At 46.2% G+C, this 19842-nt stretch overlaps 1 protein-coding gene across 3 annotated transcripts in view; it reads right to left on the bottom strand.

The window, feature by feature from the left end:
• Positions 1-6532: 6532 nt before the first annotated feature.
• LOC144178701 (roundabout homolog 1-like) overlaps positions 6533-19842 on the bottom strand; it is a 200984-nt gene continuing 187674 nt past the window's right edge. For all 3 annotated transcript variants that reach the window (XM_077706721.1, XM_077706718.1, XM_077706720.1), the window contains 8 exons: positions 19497-19571; positions 18828-19024; positions 17247-17610; positions 14850-14957; positions 12032-12226; positions 11227-11334; positions 8708-8897; positions 6533-7415 (listed from right to left, as the gene is read on the bottom strand). In XM_077706721.1, the coding sequence (XP_077562847.1) occupies positions 7388-7415; positions 8708-8897; positions 11227-11334; positions 12032-12226; positions 14850-14957; positions 17247-17610; positions 18828-19024; positions 19497-19571 (1265 nt within the window). In that variant the 3' untranslated portion in view covers positions 6533-7387. The remainder of the gene's footprint in view (positions 7416-8707; positions 8898-11226; positions 11335-12031; positions 12227-14849; positions 14958-17246; positions 17611-18827; positions 19025-19496; positions 19572-19842) is intronic.

Here is a 19842-nt window from a genome sequence, read left to right as displayed (position 1 = left end):
TTTCCGGCGTCCCACAGGGCAGCATCCTTGGCCCTACCTTGTTCACCATTTTCATCGACAGCATTACAGATAACTTGGCATCCACTCCTATCCTGTACGCCGACGACATCTCCCTGCTCCAACCCCTCCACTCTCCTGCCGATTACGTCAGTCTTCAGGCTGACCTTGACCGTTGTCTGTACTGGACACAGCTGCACCATCTCCCCATCAATGCAGATAAATGCTCAACAGTTACCTTCACTAGTTCAAGTCGCCCACTGTTTTCTCTCCAACCACCTCCTCTAAAGCTTGGGCAGCATGTAATAAGCCGAGCCAACACGGCAGTTGTGCTTGGAGTCGAGCTTGACTCTCGGCTGAACTTTTCCATGCACACCAATCGCACTTTGTCCAAGTCCCGCCACCTGGTGGGTTTCGTGACACGCGTGACCAATGGAATGCCAGCGAGTGCATTTCGAAGTTTGTACACAGCGCTCGTTCTACCTACCCTTGAATACTGCGCTGACTGCGCTGCCGTATGGTTGCCCCAGTCCAAGGCACTTCAAACAAATCTCGCCATCATCCAACGTCGCGCGGCGTACACCTTTTATCGCCGTACTACACCGAAGAGGGAGCAACTCCCCTATGCTGGAATTTCCTCCACCAACCTGCTCCGGCATGCCTCCTGGCAACCCCTTGACTCAAGAGTATGGGCCTCAACAGTACGACTGATGTGCTGCGTTATGTCCCCAGGCCACCAAGAATTGCCCTACCGTCCGCGCCTGAGCCAACGAACAGGCCGTCTTCAGCCGCTCCTTACGCGCACGCAACGCTATGGCTCATCTTGGCTGCCCCGTGCAGCAGTTCTATGGCGCCAGCTCCCATCTGACCACACTGGAACATTCCCGCCCGATGACGACGACCTCAGGACTATAATGAGGGCTGCCCAATGGACTGCGTAGTGCAGCACTGGTGTAGTCAACAACTCTGTGGTGAATAGCTATGAACATTGGGACCCAGGCTGGGCTCGCAGGCCTATTGGTATGGGCACACTGCCTTCTGCGGCCCTTGCAGGCTTGGGTCTCCCAGAATATGTATGCTAATAAAGTATTATTATTAAAAGAACTTTTACAGAAAGGACAAGGTGTTAGACGACTACTTGTGAATGCATGCATAAATTTGGGCTAGTTAGTTCGAACTCAGAAACATGGTTAAGTAGCGCGGTATAGGTGGGACAACAATGAAGAGATCGCACAGGACTACACACAGGAGACCACACTGTACCGTTCAGTATGCGAGTTACATTTGCACCCTTTGTGCATGGTCAAATTAGTACATATCAGTCATGGCAAAGTCCGCATATATAGCGCGCGGCAGCCCAGAACTGTTGCCCGATGTGACGCCAATTACCTTTGCTTCCTTTTTTGTCAGCAAACAAAAGCTGTGCTGTAACAGCAGCATAGTCGACGTTATGCTGCTGGCTAAATCGCAGTTTTCCTGCTGAATTGGTTGCAGCCAGCACTCTGATGAGCTAACAGCCCGACATTCTGAAGTTTTATGTTTTAACTAGGCTGCATTTCTACGTCAAGGGCATCATTGAGTCGCGAGAAGGACGGAGAAAACAAGATCCCCATGCCAAAATAAGCCGGCCCTCCTAGTTGCTCAAAATATAACGTTTAAATTGTAGATTGTACTAGTAAATTAAAATGTATTGTATTTCAGCCTTAAGAATGAGCTGGGACCAGCATGCCTCGTTCAAATAAAAAAATTCAGGGAAGCTTGCACTCACACGCAAGACTGAAATGGCAAAGAATTAATTGTTGTAGGTGAGCATTCGAACACAGGTATCAAGTGGTGGATGCAAAGTTATCCTCAGCGTTGTAGATTTCCCATCATGCAGCTCTTCGTCATTGACTCGAGGAAGCTGTGGCGGGATCTGCGAATCGTCACGGGAAGGAAGTGGCACACTCGTAGCCACCTACACTTCTTAGAGAATGCGGCAGCCGCGGTGACGCCTCCCAACCAGCGTGGCTTTTCAACTTTAGCATTAACGCCAGAGTATTTTTTTAGTATGCGCGGTAGCGCTTGACAACAGCTCTGAAGGTTTTTTTTTTCCTTTTTTTCTTTGTTTTGTTTTTTTTTTTTTTTTGTAAAGCCACACTGCTCGAGCGGTCGCTGCGAGGCACGCACTCATGAGTGCTCGGCATTTTCTTGGTATAGTTTTCTGCAGTGGCGAACTTACGGCTTGTACAACAGTTCCGCTGTTAAAAGTATTTTGTCTTTTTCACTTGATTTGCATTCAATCATGCTCGAAGATATACAAGTAATAACAGACCACTAGTTTAAGGACCGTCATAAGGGCAAAAAAATTATCTCATTGTTCCCGCTTTTCAGATGATCAACTTCTATTAAAATTTTGATAAAGGGCAAGCGTGGACCGATTGGCAACGCGTTGCTGTTGACTCGCCCTAAAGCTCTTCCCTAGAGGACTTGAAAGGCGCCGGCGAACCCAGGTTTTTGCACCGTCTACGCACGTTTCAGCTTTCTCAACTTCATATTATGTTTATCGCAAGGCACTTTAGCTGATAAGTGCATATCTCATTCTTTGTCCGTATCGGTGTCCGGCCACAACGATTATACGGGCATACTGGCACGGTGCCTCGCTGCCGCCTCTGCATGAATGCCCGGCACCCTACAGCGCATGCTTCGGTGCTAAACCCCTGGATGGCAGATTGTACCTGCGCCGATGGCCCGACCTGGTCGCGCAGCATCCGAAAGGAAAGACGTGTTGTTGGATCGGGCTGTCACTGGCCACCTACATTACAGGTGGGGGTTCTAGCTATCCTAGCTGCATGCGTCCAGTGCACCTCCATGTGGCTTTCTGCGCTTACAACCTCCGCAACACTTTCGTGTACCATGCGGTCAACTGACGAGTGAAGCTCTGGGATAATCAGTGCACGAAAGAACAGCCTAAACGAGCCATTCGGAAGGTTGGTGCTGTTGCGACGCATTCCAAGAACGTTTTTTTGAGATGCTTTGTGTTCGGATACGTAACAAGGAAACGTCATTCACTTTTGTTTTTGAGGTGCCATGTTTTGACGGGGTAGAGTACTAGTATTAAGAAGACAATGAATGCCTAACCTGCTTAGGTGACGCGAAATAAATGTTTTGACAAGTTATCCGCAGTAGTGTCTGCCACCGGATCTACCACGACAAGTTTGGTCGCATGGGGGATCTGTTCAAGACTTTCCCATTCTGGACTGCCAGGACTGCCCTTCCCTTTACTGACTGCCTTTACGGGCCCCATACGTTTGTAGTACCTCCCGTGGGGACGAAGCGAAAAAAAAAACCCGAGCTGCCAGTCCTGGTCTGGCAACCATGAAGACGAAGTGAAAAAAAACCCGGGCTCGAGCCAGCGGCGCGAGCGCGCAGGGGTTTGTATACTCAGAGCGGGCTGACAGATCCGCGGCCTTTACAGATGATGCGAGCGAATCAACAGAGGGCAGTCCTGGTCTGGCAACCATGGTAGCCCCGCGAAAAAATGGTGGGAAAATTTGCGGGTACGCCAGCCGAAATGCTACCCAGAAATCTGCCTCAGGCAATGTATACGCTCCCTGCTCTTGCGTCGGCCGGAGGCAATGGCGTACGCACGATTTCATGTCAAGGAGAAAAAGGAAAGGTAAAGCAGGAAAGAACTAAAAAGTTAAATACACAGCAACAGAACAATTATGTGAATAGCCAAAACAAAAAATTATTCCAATAAAAGTATTGCGATGATGTTGTGACCGTGACCTGATGTAAGTGACCGATTGTCTTGTTAATGTTTTCCCCAGTGAAATTGTGAAACGGTTCATCGTCATTGTGAGAGTACACATAGCAGACACATATGGTTAGTGCGTATAGCTTGCAACAGTGGCACTGAAATAATTATCGGTAGTCATTATTTCATGATAGTTAAAGTTACCGTGGCCTTGCACGCCCGCTGCATACACCAGCGTTGGGAGGCCGTGACAAAAGAATACAATCACTTGGTCCGTTCGCTTAGGGCAAACTGATTTTTCGAGTTTTTTCGAGACACGTGAGTGGCCCATCTCGCAGCAAAGGCATGATGCTACATGCGGCACTGCAACCATCTCTGTTTCGCCACATCCTCAAGGCATAATATAATTGATCAAGAGGTAAAAATTTATTGCACTTACAAGCAATAAATTTTGTTCGTCTTGAACTGATCCCCCACACGACCAAACTTGTCGTGGTGGATCCGGCGGCAGGCGCTATTGCGGATCTTGGGAATTTATTTCGCGTCACCTAACCAGGTTTCGCGTCACCTAACCACTCGGCACTCCTCTCATCAGTGGAATAAGCCGGTGCATTGGACTACACAGCTTCGCGTTGTTTTTGTCGTGTTTGCTTCGGTGCTTTGAATGTTTTGGTGGTGTTGTGAGCGGACATGTGAGATGAAACGAAGTCTAGACAGATGTGTTGGGTTTTTAGATGCAGCAACGACTACGTAAACTTGTCGGACGCTTCTAAAGTTGGGTATCGGCTGCAATGCCATGAGCGCTTTTTGCAGCGATTTGCGCTTGGCTACACCCGTTCTAAATACGAATAAAACTACTATTATTAGTATTCATTTCTTCTTAAATGCACTAACGGCTACGCAAACGTATTGGATGCTTTTAAGGTTGGGAATGGGCTGAGCGCTTTCTGCAGCACTCTGCGTCCATGGCTCCGCGCGATCTGAGTAGGAATAAAACTATTAGGCATATTAGTATTCATTTCTACCACTTTAAATTATCTTCACTGGTTTCAATGACTACGGTTTCCGCGCCAGCCTTAGCGCTGGGATTCCTCGATACGTGCCTTGTAGAGAAAGGCACTTGCGTACGATGTCGATTACCGTGTAGCCGTAGAAACGTTGTGGTAGTTCACACTTTCTGAAACCGTGAGCTTTGTGCCTTCAGTTTTGGTGAGCGACACTGACAGCATGGGAGCCTGAAAGCCGAAGTGGAACTCCCACATTTGTGGTGGTCATTTTAACAAGAGCCAAAGTTATTCACCAACTCAAAAGTCACCAACCTAACCATTTACCAACTAGCCAGCAACCATTCCAATTCTTACAAATCAATGCTTCTCCACGACAAGCAATAACGTTCTACTATCATGCGGTATTTATTCTATCAACGATTCCCAATGACTGTAGTAAGAGAATTTCTGTGAAATTAAGCACGTTTCAGCCGTATGTAATAAAGTTACGGAAGCGTCGTCCATCACAATTTCTGTTTTGAGGTAAATCTTAGAAGGCACCCCCAACTTTGTCTTTCGCTTGTGCACGACGTCGACGCCGTTTTGTAATCAGCTGCCCAAGGTCAGCGCCGCAGCATTCCTGGATCGGTTGCACACACCGGCTTTGTGGGAGCATTTAGCTGCAATATACTCCTCGATACGCGAAACTGCATGCAGGCATGAAAAAATTACATGAAGGAACGGACTTTCACTTCCAGCTTGACTTCCAGCTTGGCACATTGAGCGTCGTCTGCTATTTGTAAATACTGAGTATGGGCGTAAATCACACACATGGCATGCCTCGTAAAGGTCACATCCGCGCTCAAGATTTACCGATCTGAAAAAAGTCCTTGTGGTTATGCACGCTTTGCAAGCCGCACCACAGAAAAACGACAGAAAGCAATGCACAATAACGCTGCACTGACCGCCACCTGCATTCCACTGACGAGCGGTTTGCCACAGGCGGCGCTGTTCGCTGAAGCGGCGGTGGTGCCATACAACGGCCGCCCGGTCCCTATACTAATACTCTACCCCGTCAAAACATGGCAACATTTCACAGCAAGAAAATTTCCCTCTGCCCCCCCCCCCCCCCCCCCCCCCCAGCACTATTTCACTGGACCAGATTCTGCTGGTGCTGCATGATAGCAGATGGCTGACAAACAGCATCATTTCATGGCACTAATCAGTGCGGACTGCCTGTATGACGGTGCTTTGAAGAACAGCAGAAGTTCGAGAATGGGAAATGTTACGAGTAAGAGCAGAGCTGCTTTGGCTGCCAGCCTGTTCAGCACAGTGAGCGCATCCACAATACCCGCAGAATTTACCTTTTTGGGAGTGCGGAAGAGTCTGATGCCGCTGATTTTGCTCGCACAATTTGCGTAGCCGAGAGCACAGCAGCCCACCGGCATCAGAAAAGCCAACAACGACAATTCCACTTTTGCGCGCGTCCAATGCAGCCTCACTGCATACATGCTGCGCACCGGTCGGAATGTTTTGCCAACCCCCCTCCCGGCACCACCCGGCACATGCACTCACTGTGACGTCACAGCTGCCGCCATTGGCATTCATACCGGTTCAGTTGTTGCCATCAAAAAGTGAACCAGTACAACAGTTGTGATTCAGATAGCAACATCCTCTTAAACTTAGATTCTAGAACCGAACTGTCCTCAAATTCAAAAACAGGAAAATTCAACCACTGCGGATCGGCTGCCTGGGCCAACCACATGTCCCATATGGGGTCCTCCCCAACTAAAAAAATTCATGACAAGCATCTGAGGATAGACAATAGTGACTTTTATTTCTGGTGACTTTTCTCTCGCTTTGTACATGCATTTCTTCTTCTTTTTGCTCCTACAGACACTGTTTTTAAGTAAAATCTTCAACAATAAATTAAAAAACGGTGGGGCACGCACGGCCCCGCTTGAAAACATGCTGTTGCCTATACACGGACCGACGACCACTAAAGACATCTGCAAAAAACTGCGCCACGCAGGAATACAACGTCCCACTACAGCGTCGTCTCAACCATCACAAAATGCACAGCAGCAGCTCTCCGTCCGGTGATATGCTGGTAGGGGCTGAGGGAGCCAGGCGCTAACAACGTCCACTGCTGCGCAACGTTAAGAAGGTCCAACATATACAAAAAGGGCGTGCTCACGTCCTGCTGGGCACATCTACACAAAAAACACATTTTTTTTTCTCTTTACACCAAACCTAAGCACACACACACACGCACGCACGCACACAGCACAATCGCGCACCTTGCAAGCTCACACCGGACTGCGCCTTTCTCCCTCTCTCGACAGAGAGAGAGGCGCGGGTCCTTAATTTCGTAATTATTGCATGGCATTTCATATTTGGCACACACCACATCCTCTTCTTGCATACTTTGGTGGACTTGTCGTGTAGACTGACATGCTTCGCTCAGCAACGGAAGGAACTTGGTCGGCAAGTCACATCAAAGATGACGCTGGAGTTCTTGCTCTCCCCCTCTTCGGCGAGGGCTCTTTATATATAAGTTTTTGCATCCGTGTGTGGCCGGTTCTTGCCCAGTGATTCTGATGCAGGGCCACGGAGGTTTGTCGAGGGCTTGGCAGGGTCTTTGCGTTGGAAGCGGGAGAATGCCTCACGTAGATCCATGGTACAAATGTGCACTGAAAGGTTTCAAAACAAAGGACAGAACATTGTATGAAAAAATTCTGGTTTCTGAAGCACTTGACGAAAGGTTTGAAATTGTGATGATGTCTAGAAGTGCACAGTTCTGTGCATTCTTGGCAAATGATTCGCAGATTGAGTATGCCCTGTACGAGCCAAAGAAAAGAGAATAAGCGTCTGCAGACCTTTTCATTTTTTGAATGTTGACGAACTGCAAGTGCATACTTTAACTTAACATCGGCAGTAAATGAGTCATTAGAATTATGACATTCATCTGATCGTGTTCAAATTGCGTCAAAAGATTGCATGCATTACTTCTCACACCAAGCTACCATTGGTTAATTTTGTTGCAAAGTACAGTTGTGGCCTTGTTTCACAAATTCATACATTGCACAAATTGGATCAGACCTTGCGAGTTAGATGGTATGGCAGCGGGCAATACCCCTCTCCATGAGGACAGGTTATGAAATTTGACAACCCGATTTCGGTGAGGCGGCCACATATAAAAATCGAGCTCTATTGTCTGGCAACCCTCAAAATTTTCACTGTGTGCACTGTCCTCTGCAGCATATGCTCAGCAGAAGTATGCACATGGCCATTGGGGAATGTTCACTATATGTGCTGGGTCAAAGTCTATGTCTGCAACCAGGTAGGAGTATCACCGGTATTCCCTCTTATCAGTACTAACTAGCTAATCTTGAAAATTAACTTCTAATCCCACCACTCACTGGGCACATGACAAGTCTGATGATATTATTATTATCATCATCACAATGGTGAATGTATTGGTGAATTGCCAACTCTATTACAACTAGTACTACCAGCTTTGGCTGGTATTGATATGAATGATTGATATGAACGGTACAAAAACCAAAGAAAGCCCATAAGAAAACCAAAGCATGCCTGCCATGTGTAAGAGATTATTAATGATACCAAGGATTATTAATGATTGATTAGTGAGTTATAGTAATGATTAGTGAGGTGGATTCAAGATGAACTAACACGGATTAATGATAATTGATAGTAATGATTTCTAAGGTGGGATTCAGATTGGCTGAGGTGGTATTATTGTGAATGAAGATGAATTAGTAGATTTAGGTGGATTAAAGCAGCCAGTAAAATAGTGTGGCTGCTGTATCGACAGCTGGACTTGCAAATAAATTAAGGGGACTTGTCACAATAGTACACCAGGCCTCTGCCTTGAAAGCATGTAAGCAGACTTAATTAGGTGACCCGAGAAATTTTTAGTAGCACATACAACCCAGACAGAAAGCACGGATGCTCTGCCTACCTTGCATCCTGCCTGAGTCCCCCATTGACGCTGGTCTTGTCACAGAAACCCAGGGGCATGCTGTTGGTGTGGCGAGACTGGGCGTCTTCCTGAGCGACCGCCCTCCAGCGACTTCCAGCTCTGTTGCTTGGGGCCATCAGGCTTGGCGGGTCATGGTAAATGGGGAAGCTGGGTTGCCTGTATGGAGCCCCTACGAGAAGAAGCACAGCCTTTGTGTTGAGTATGTCTTTTCTTGGTGTCATACTATTCCCAACAATTTTTGCCCCAATTAGAATTCTGAAGATCCACCAGGCCAGCTGGCCAATTTCATGGTGAGTGTATTATAGGGTGAGTGTCGCGTTGATTATTTATATGGTACAGCATTTGTATGGGGAACAGTACGCACTGATATTGTTGCTTTATCCAAGTTGCTATCGGAAGCCTACGGCAAGGCATATTTAAAAAAAGAAGTATTGCAACCGTACTTGCTAGGTTGCAATTTTTCTAGGTTGAACAGTTGCCGATTGGTCTTTCAGACTTGACTCTCTGAAAATTCAGACACCTGCTCGAACTGTTTTGTTTTTGCTGGAACTGTATTGAAGAGTGTTTTTTTCTTCTTTACTCGATTTTTGAAACTGCTTTATTATAAAAACATCTTTGCTGCACCGGTGAGGCCTAAAAATTATTTTTTGAATAAATGCAGTTTTTTTTTAGTTCAAATTGTGAAAAAGATATCTGCTGGTTACTTAGCGTGCCAGGCAAATGTTGCGTTTCTGTATCGATATGATGATTCCACTGAAGCCATGTTTGAGTGCTGCCGTTACTTCAATGGCAGCTAGCTTTACGTCCCCTCTGGAACTCTGGCCCGCTGTACACCAAGTGCTCCACAAGTAATGCTTATTGGCTCGCTTTCTCAAATGAAATCACAAGTGGCACTGGGTGTATCCTACATAAATAAATGATTTTAAGTACTACAAACTCTATTATAACAACTTACAGCCTCTCCTGTGTTAAGTGTTCTGAACGTAAAGTTCTAGTGTACATACGTACCACTTTTCACAGATAGACAAAGATAATGTGGTTTCCAAGCTGAGCTCAATTAGGCAGTAGACATATCTATGACTAAAATATGCTGAATATCAAACTATCATTAAGTCCTCAGTTCACTCATATTTGTACTTAAATCTGCCAGGGAATAGTTTATAGCTATGAGAGGAAAGAAGAAACACGCGTTGGCCAATTCCCATTTTTGATGGCGTTTCTTTTCTTTGTACCGGTGACAGTAAAGGATTGAAAGTTTAGGGAAGGACCGTGGTCTTTATAACCCATTTTTGTTACTTTTTAACCTGCATGCTTCAAATTTTCACACAGAGATTGGTGCATTGAGGCGAAGTGTGCCATTAAGTTTTTTCCCGTGCAACTTAAGTTTGAAGTTATGTTATATGCCACACCGGCCGATCTTCGTGAACCTGTCATTAGCTATGTATCTTCCCGAACCTGTCATTAGCTACGTATTAAGTACCGACCTTCTAAGCTCTTTATCATCTTTATGTCCTATAAGCTAGGACCACAGAGTCCAGCTATATGACAGATGTTATTTTAATTTTCTTGTAACAGAAGTTGTGACCATATGAAATATCATTTAATAATGCAGTGACATTTTGGCTGAATAAAAGACAGAACAGGTATTAAGTATCTGTAGTTTTTTCAAATGACAAGCTTTAGCAATCTATGACACTGTTTGCAAAAGTTGGACCCATGGCAGAAGAGTTAGTTTTGAGAAAACAATTAAAGTCTAGAAATGCAGGCGAAAATGGTCACTGTAGGCTTTACAGTAGGGCAGCTTAGGAAATATTCATGACACGGCAGTAACATGTTGCGAGGAATTGTTTAGAACTTGCGGTTTCTATATAAAAAACAGTGCATAAAATTAAAATACATTTGAAAATTCTTGGCTCTGAAGACCAGGGCTTTCCTTCGAGCACAAACAGTGGCACTTTAAAGCCTCCAATATGTCCCTACAGCGCACTAATCCCAAATTTACTGGCAACCCACCGCGGTGGCTTAGTGACTAAGGTATTGCACTGTTGTGCCCAAGGACATGGGTTAAATTCCCGGCTGCGGCGGCCGCTTTTCTGATGGAGGCAAAAAGTGAAAGCGCCCGTGTGTTCGAGATTTTTTAGCACGTTGAAGATCCCCAGGTGTTAAGATCCTTAAGATCCCCACGTTAAGATCCCCAAGATATTATCGACGCTATCGCAGATTACTCCATGCAGCGTCATAAAATTTACAGCCTCAATGACACCGATTTGGATAAAACTTGCCAAGCAGACGGTGTAGCAGCAGTGCATTAGCATGCGCTGGCCCTCTTGCTTTCACAGATCCAGGAACGTTCAAAAACTCCACTCGACTATTCAAAAAATCGAATAGTAGATATTCGATATTGAAATCGAATTATTCGCAAAGGTACAATTCGATTCGTATTGGAATATTTGAGTATTCGCACACCCCTACTACTATTTTGACTTTCGTATATTTACCGGCATTCTTCAGTTGATGACTTAGAGTTCTGCTTCCATGCCTCTGCGCGTTTGTGACCTTGTCATCTTCCTGGTCCAGCAGCCACTGAGGGACATTAGTTTTGCCACCTGGAAAATCAAAAAGACCAAGCGCACTTCATCAGCACTAACAATTGCAGTTAAAATGACCATGATGGCAACATGATGGTTGAAAGAACTAGCACTTAGTTGGTTGCCCGACTCTATTCCAGAAATGAAGGACGTCTTCATCGAGAGAGTTCCCAAATATCGACAGTTTCAACTTTGTTTCACAGCCCAAGCGAGTAGTACCATGAAAAGGGTGACAAGCAGAAAAAGCACGGGACTTTTGTTTGATTGATGAGCTGTGAATGATCAGGTATAGAATTTGTTTTGGTTTAAGGTTTATGCAAGGTGGGAAATGGGAGCTCAAGAGATCAATAGGAGAGGCCATTGTCCTGCGGTGGACAATCCTGAGATGGTGGTGGCGGCGACGATGATGATATTGTTACATCCTGATGGATGCAGGCGTAAACCAAAGGCCAATGAGAGGCAGGCAGAACCTATTTATTTGGCGAGGCCCTTTATTGAAAGGACCAGGCAGAGCAGGAATTTGGAGGGTGGCTCCTGAAAATGGTGGACAGCCACAAACATGACTGCAGGAGCTCGAGTTTTAACCTCGTCGTCTTCGCCACACATGGCACGTGCCATCAACAGGGAGATTGCATGATGTTGAAAACGTTCCCAAAGTATGGTACATGCCCCAAGAATAATATCCTCGCGACAGAGTGCACGAAATTGCACTCACCCTGCTCTGTGGCGGGAGGCGCGGTGGAGACGACCGTGCCGTTGACCTGGAAGCCGGCATTCTGCGCTGCCAGGGCGACCGCACTTGCAAAGTCCACCTCATTGTAGACAGAGTCGTCATAGGAACTGGCACCGCTCGAGCGGCCACTTGTGCACGAGCTGTTGCTCTGCTCCGTTGTGCTGGCCCAGGATGGAGCTGCGTGCAAACAGCACCTGGTGTGAGTACACTGTAGCCATCATCATCATCCTATGTACGCCCACTGCAGGGCAAAGGCCTCTCCCATGGATCTCCAATTATCCCGGCCCTGGGCTAACTGTGACCAATGACCAATTTGTACCCCCAAGCTTCTTGGACTCATCCCCCCCTTCTAACTTTCGGTCGTCCGCTGCCATGCTTTCCTTCTCTAGGGATCCACTCTGTTACACTTAATGACCAATGGTTGTCTCGCCTTCGCATCACATGCCCTGCCCGCACCCATTTGTTCCCTAGCTGACCCACTCTGCTTCTACAGTACACTATACTACAATTCTATAGTAAAATCTATAGCACACTCTATACGCCTCGAGCGCGGCCTGTAGGGGCACCACTGAAATCCCCCTAGCGGCCCGTTTTGAAAGCAGCCGCGGGAGTTCGCGCCCCGCTCCCCAGTGCCGCCGCTGCTTTTGTGGCCCCTTCACGACTGAGATTTACCGTTTGTGGGCGTTTGAAATCGATGTTTAGGTGGAGCAGTCACCCTGTTCGCAAATGGGTGTGTTTACGACAGAGTAAATGTTTCTGACGCGATCTAAGTGTGGTATATTTGGTCTGTATAAGCGCCAGGTGTGTGTCACAGGCCAGCGTCGCGGAACTGGCGTATGATGGAGCCGATTGTAGTTACACTGACTTGAGTTTACTACCCGTGTCTCCGTAACCACCGGTTACTCAGGTGTTCATGCTGCGGCTATACACTATGATTTAAATCAGTTTTGTGCGCTTACATAATCTAGCGGAGCACTCAACCTGACAGCACGCCAGTACGTTTGCCAATATTATACCTCAGATATTGATCACCACCATTTACAAGCCAGTCTGTGTTAATTTCGGGAATATTCAACAAAAGTACGATGGACAACGCATAATTATACTCGGGGATCAGCACACGACAGAATCGTCTTGTCGTGAAGTGAGCGCCTGCAAACATTCATCTGTTACATATATCCTCTGCGAGCAGCACGGAGACGGGCTTAGAATATAATGCATGTCCGTGACTAAATGCTTCAAAATATCGTCATATGGCACAGGAAGCCTGCAGAATGAAGCAGAAACTGAAATCAGAGGGCCTTATCACATACCACACTCTTCCAACGACACCTTTCATCGCTTGTTGAACAGCCTACCCTGTATACTTCCAAAAATGCGTCCGCTGTACGATAAGCTCTTCGTTGAAGTAGAAAAACGAAAGGAAAGTGAACGCGAGATTTGTGTGTGGAATTACTAAAACGTTCATTGCTGGATTCCACTCCGCATTTGTACACAGCGTCATTACCTGGTCATTACCACAATAGAAAAGAACACAAGAAGGCAGCACCTGTCCATGCAATTTTCTTGTTTTCTGATTATTTGCGCCAATAACTATGTTTTTTTGTCACTTACGCTGAAAGTATTTCTATTACCTATGACAACTACCTTTTGGGGTAGACATCTCGCTTCATGAAAATATACCTAAGCTGTAGATCTTTAAAAATTTTCTAAGGAGTGCAACAATGTTTTTGGGGGGGAAAGTATTTTGTGTTGGGGTTGTGTTGTGTTTGTGTTGTGTTGGGGTGAATATTCGAATACGAATCGAATAGTACCTCAGGGAATAATTCAATTTGCAAATTGAATATCCACTATTCAATTTTTCGAATAGTCAGGTGGAGTTTCCGAACGTTCCCTGGCTTCGCAAAAGTGAGAGACGTCGGCGCACACTATTGCACTGCTGCTACACTGTCTGCTTGGCAAGTTTCATCTAAATCGCGCTTTCAACAAGCGCGCCTTGCAGAGGCTGTAAATTTTATCCCGCTACATGGAGTAATCTGCGATGGCGTTGATAAGATCTCTTTTTCGAGCCGTCGCCGTCGACTCTGGCTGCCATTTTGAATAATGCGAGAAGAAGAGGACATGTTAGGGCAGCTTCAGGTAACGACCGTCGCTGTTTTGACAAAGCGCTTCCGTTAATTTACAATCAAAAGCGGTTCTAGCTGTTTTTAACGCAATTGGTGTATGGTTACTGTATGTTTACTTGTTTTTGAGACCACAGCGGATAGCGCAGGCTCGTGCATGGCGAATGTAGTGCCAGCTTCCCTTCCACTACGTATTATTCCCGCTTCCCGCTGCCCATGTGCTTCCGAAGTGCCTCATCGTGGTCCATGATTGTGGTTGTGCTGTGTTTTCATGTCCTATTGTTCATGCCTGTGAAGTACTTGCTTCTGAGTTACGAGGTGCTGTATAGTCGTTGCCTATGATTGCAGTACAGCAACTCCAGTGCAAGTCATTTTTTTTCCCCCCTTCAAAGGTGAATTGTACCCGCTCTGGATTCCTGAATCACCACTGATGGGAGTTGAAAAGTCCATTCTCCGGGTTGAAAAAGAACGTCATGTCTCCCGAACATGTGAAGTAGCTTCTGCTTTTGCACAAAAACCCATAAAAAATCGAGGCCTGTAAAAAAAAAATGTTGATATTCGATTCGATATTCGGCTTTTTTTCCGCATTTGATTCGATATTTGATTCGTAAGTTACTGTTCGGAATTTGCACACCCCTAATTTTGTGGAATCTGTATTTGTTGATCACGTTGCTTACCATGGCTAGGTGCATAGTCTGTGTCCCCAGCAATGCTTGACTCTAACGACCGTGGCCGCGACACATCTTCCAGGTCTGATTCTCCATCTGCTGGCTGGTAGATGTGACCTGAGAAGAGCCAGAGAAGTTATTGGCATCATGACGTATGCTTAATTTGCTCATCCGTTATCTGTTGATTTCTCCACTAAAACACAAAAAGTTTGCAATACAAAGCATTTTAGTAGGCGTTGTAGTCAAGGGAACTTTGAAAATAATATTTTTGAGAACTGTAAATTTCTGTACTAGAACAAAGTGTATATGCATTGGTAGCATCAAGGGTGCAGCTGTGACTTTCTTTTGCCTTTATTTTTTTATGTTTCATTTTTCAGAACCCTCTAAAATGAACAGATTAAAAAAAAATGACTTCTCACAACCATATTGTAAAGAAAACAGAAATTAGCCGCACCCTTTGGAAAACTTAAAGTTCTGGCTAATATGATTGCAACTGGCATGTTGGAGTGGCTCAGCTGATACAAAGAAAGAAGTTAGCCAAGTAGAAAGATCTGTGGAACAGAGCTAGGGAGGGTTGAGGGCATAATTTGTAGGCAACATTAATATTTGGCAACAGATAAGTGTGGAAAATGCAGCACGTGCAATGGAGGAGAGGAGAACACTCCTCAAACACAGGAAATGTGAATTCCCCATTTTATGTTCCTCCTTCCAACCCTTTCACACATTGTATCAGGTGCTGCAAGGGGAGTTGTCCCACACTGGCACAGCAGCCCCAATACAGTCTACGCCTGTTACAACGGACCATCTTAATCCAGAAAAAAACATCCGCTGTAGCCGAAGTATGCAGTATCCGACGGGGGGGGAAGGGGGGGGGGGGGTGTGGTAGCCCTAAAGTGGGTACTTTGACCGATATTGCAGATACATAGTACATGCACTTTGTTCTTTCTACACGCCTGCAGCACCCTCTGCACAGTGTCCGCGCGAGGGCATCGCGTAAACACCGGTTCCAAAAGCTTAGCACCGGCACTTGCAAATGGCCTAGCGCATGCGTTAAGCGTGTAAAGACGCATGATAAGCTGAGCAAATAAAGCAAGAGTATAACTAGGCGCAATTATTAACCGGCTATAAAACATCACCTGTGGCCATCAGAATTAGCTAGGCTTTTTTAAAGAAATCCCTTCACGACGAGGCAGGTTTTCCCGAAACCGTTCGTCAAACAAATTGGATCGCTGCCTGATGTTCCGCCAAGGCAGCTTCCACATTTTTAACGATTTTAGTCTGGTCATTGAAACAGCTGTTATGAAATAAATTATCTCATGACGGACAGCTGTGAAATCGAAATTTATACCAGTTGGACTTGTGCATGGTTACCGGCAGATTGCACACAATGGATGGGAACCAACCCCCCTGCTTGAGGCATTTCTTCCCTTTTTCACTGAACGGAACGGGAACGATGCATGCGCGGGAATAATAAAGATCAAACTCCACTGAACCCGAGTTTTTTATTACATAAAAAAAAACTGACGAGGGCAGACTCGCCTCCGGGTGCACCACTTTGCGTATTCGATAGCGCTGTTTTCAATCTCGCCGGAGTCGCGTTTATCGGCAGCGGCCTTGTTCTTGATGGTAGAGCGGACTGTCTGCTTAGATAGGCCTGTAGTTCTGGCGATGTCGGCCTGTTTTTCCCCATGTTCGACAGCGTTAATTACGCTTAGTTTATCCGACAGTGAAATCAGCTACCCTGCCGCTCATGCTGCTGGTCGCACAAAAAAAAAAGCCACTGGTACTGGCTTGACTTGGCTGCGCCAACGACCCAGCTGCCAGCAATGTAGCCAGACATAACAGTTTTCTTGCCAAACTAAACAAAGAAAATGCATATCGGGTGCCGGCCCCGTGGAAGTCCGCTATAAATATTCAGTCGAAACAAATTTCACCTAAATATAGTCTTGTAGCCGACAGTCTGCTCTAGCCAGGTCCATTATGAGCGGAGTGGACGCCATTTAAAATGCATAGGGACCAGACAAACCAACAGAAATGGTCTGTTGTAACCGAAAGTCCGTTGTTGCCGGATCCACTGTAACGAGCGTAGACTGTACTAGGGAGGTCTGACCGTGTAGAATGCCCTGATGATGATGATGATGGTTGGGTTTTTATGGCGCAAGGCCAACTAAGGGCAAAAAGCTTCAAGAAAAAGTTGTTTTAAACATTTAACTAAAAATATACGTGAAATGACATAAAAGGCAAGGAAGATGACTGGTGTAAAGGACCAGGGTTTTAACATGCATGGTAAGTAATGTAGAATGCCCTCTAGCACTCAAAACAACATTTCAGGTGAAGCACCACAGCTTCCTCTCATCTGAGTAGCAAAACGAGCGGGCACAGTTTGCCGCCTTGTGGCACACCAACCTTGGAGGGTGGCCAGCCTTGAACCCAGGGCTCCCATAGCAGGGTTCAAGGAGGTGGGCTCACTGATGAGTGATGGCAGTGATGACTGCACCCCTCGGTCAATGAAGGGGTTTCCAAAATGGTGTTGCTGCATCTGCTGCTGCTGCTGCTGCTGTGATGGCAGTAGTTGCACTGGCTTCAGAATGGACCTTGGCCCCCTGGCTGGGAACGGTGGCCCATTGGGGTAGGCATCTGCGTGTGGGTTGCTGCCCAGGCTGTTGCTGGACTGGTTCAGGCTGCCACCCTTGGACGAGGGGGCCGGGAACCGGGGAGGGCCATGTGCACCCCTCGAATTGTGCGCGGGCTGTGCTCCACCACTCTGGAGCTGCGGACGAAGCAGCAAATATTGCCATTAGAACATTCTTGCCCTGTGACCAATTCAGACGAGCATGAGACAATGGTTTAGAAGGAGTAAAGAGTCTGCATTTTTTTTTTTGTTCTTACTCAACTGTGAGTACGGGAGATCTCTGCCAGAAATTAATTTATTCTGTGGCCTGAGCTATACCGGAGCCAGTGGAACAAGCGACTTTACGTGACAGCTATTGTATTTCCACCCACAGGCAACTGAGATGAAATAGAAAGGAATAACTTTTCTTTAATTGATTAACATTTTTTCTGACTGCACACAGGAAATTACTTAAGAATTTTCTTTCCTCCCCAAAAATAAAAGTTGCTAGCAAGAAAATGTGTAAAACAAGGTTGTGTGAGCGCCAAGCAACTCTAAAGGGCATGAACAAGCTCTCGCAAAGTATTCAAAAGCAAGCATGGGCCACACAAGATTGATATGACACATGTCTTGAATAAGAAAAAGTACCGTAATTACCCGATTCTAACGCGCACCTTTTTTCCGGAAAAATAGGTCTAAAAATCGCATGCGCATTAGAATCGGATACGAAACCGAAACTGCCGAAACAACGGAAATTTCATCTCGCCCATCGCCATCTCAAGATGGCGCCAAAGCTTTTAGCAACAATTTTTCGGACGCAGGAAGCATAGGCACCCAGGCTTTTCTATCGGCGTTCACGCAAATCGTCAAATCGTTCCACTTGCGCACTTGATAACAGCAACGGCAGCAGTGGCTCTCGCGCGTTCAAAACGAGTGGTCGGCTGAAGCGTGCGCCTCTGGAGAAGTTCGCAGGATGGGCGTGCGAGGCGTGGGCCACAATCCCATCGATCATGGTTGAACGTTCGTTATGAAGTGTGGCATCGCGAACGCGCTTGACGGCACCAAGGACGAGATGTTGTGGTCAGCGGAGAGCGACGAAGAGGGAGATGGGTGAGATTACTTCGAGAAATAAATCGCCCGTTTATCTCGCATTCGTTTTTCTTGCTCGCAAAGTTCCGTGCGTGTTACAATCGGAAGTGCAAGTTTTTTCGGTTTTTTTTGCCAGGAAAATAGGGTGCGCGTTAGAATCGGGGGCGCGTTAGAATTGGGTAATTGCAGTAAGGCAAGGCTTAAAAGAAAGGAAGAGCTAGGAGAGAGGGGAAAGGACAGACAAAAGCAAAAAATGTTCAACATCGGAACGGCAACCATGCACCCACCTTCTGCCTGAGCTGCCTGGTGTGGGGTGAGGTCCCCCTTAAGGATGCGGGAGTATTTGGCGGGGATCCAGCCTCGCTGGGCGGTTGCTCGGGGGGCGGAGGGATGAGCTCGGACCAGTTCATCAGGGGCCCCTTGGCACCGGCCCCCGATCGGGAAAACTTCTGCCGGCTTTTCTTGATCGGCATCCCGTACTCATCTGGAGAGGAAATGCGTAGCCACGAATAAAGACAGCTCATGTACAGCAGCAACATTGTGAACTGTTTGTTCTTCTGACCTCGTCAGTTTAATGTTCATACAAACACCAAACTTGAGCTTTGAAATAGTCGCAACACAACTGAAGTCTTCGAGAATTTTATGAGCTTATGATAACAGCCATGCAAAATCAGCTAGCATGGAAAATCAAGTCTCAAATGCCGCAGACCAAATTATCCTGTCAATCTCAGTACACATAGCTGAGTGGAACAAACGCATGTCTGTAAAGACAAACATAGCCACAATTGCTGTTTCATGCCACTTAAAAGGTGGTTGTTTCTGATATCACATTTGGAAGTTTCAAACTTAGGTGTATCACAAAAACATTTTTGTTAGCTTAGTTTAGATGCTTCCAATATTGGTTGGAACGTGTAGCACAGCAATAGTTCCGTCAAGAGTTTGCGAAAGCTGTTTACCAGTTGTGTAACTCCCCGAGTCACTGGCTGGACTAGCAAGTTTGTCAGACTCCAACAACCGGTCAGTGACGCCATCTGAAAAGTGCCACAACAGTGAAAAAAAAAATAATTAGACCGTAAAGCAATTCTTCTTTGTCACGGAAAAGTAGAGGTGCACGAATATTCAAAACTTCAAATACTTCATGAATAATGTTTGCTATTCCATTATATTTACAGCGTGATTTTACCCTCACAGCATGCAAACGTTCAAGCTTCTCGCGCAACATGCCCCTTTGGGTTGGCTTTTTTGCACGATGTCACAGTTCTGCAAAAAAGCCTAACATGTCCAGAAAGAAGTGTATGGTAA

This window comes from Haemaphysalis longicornis, unplaced genomic scaffold (genome assembly GCF_048455015.1).
Source record: "Haemaphysalis longicornis isolate Haplotype H1 unplaced genomic scaffold, Haemaphysalis longicornis Haplotype H1 scaffold_4, whole genome shotgun sequence".
Classification (NCBI taxonomy): domain Eukaryota; kingdom Metazoa; phylum Arthropoda; class Arachnida; order Ixodida; family Ixodidae; genus Haemaphysalis; species Haemaphysalis longicornis.
This window is presented reverse-complemented; position numbering and strand designations above follow the sequence as displayed.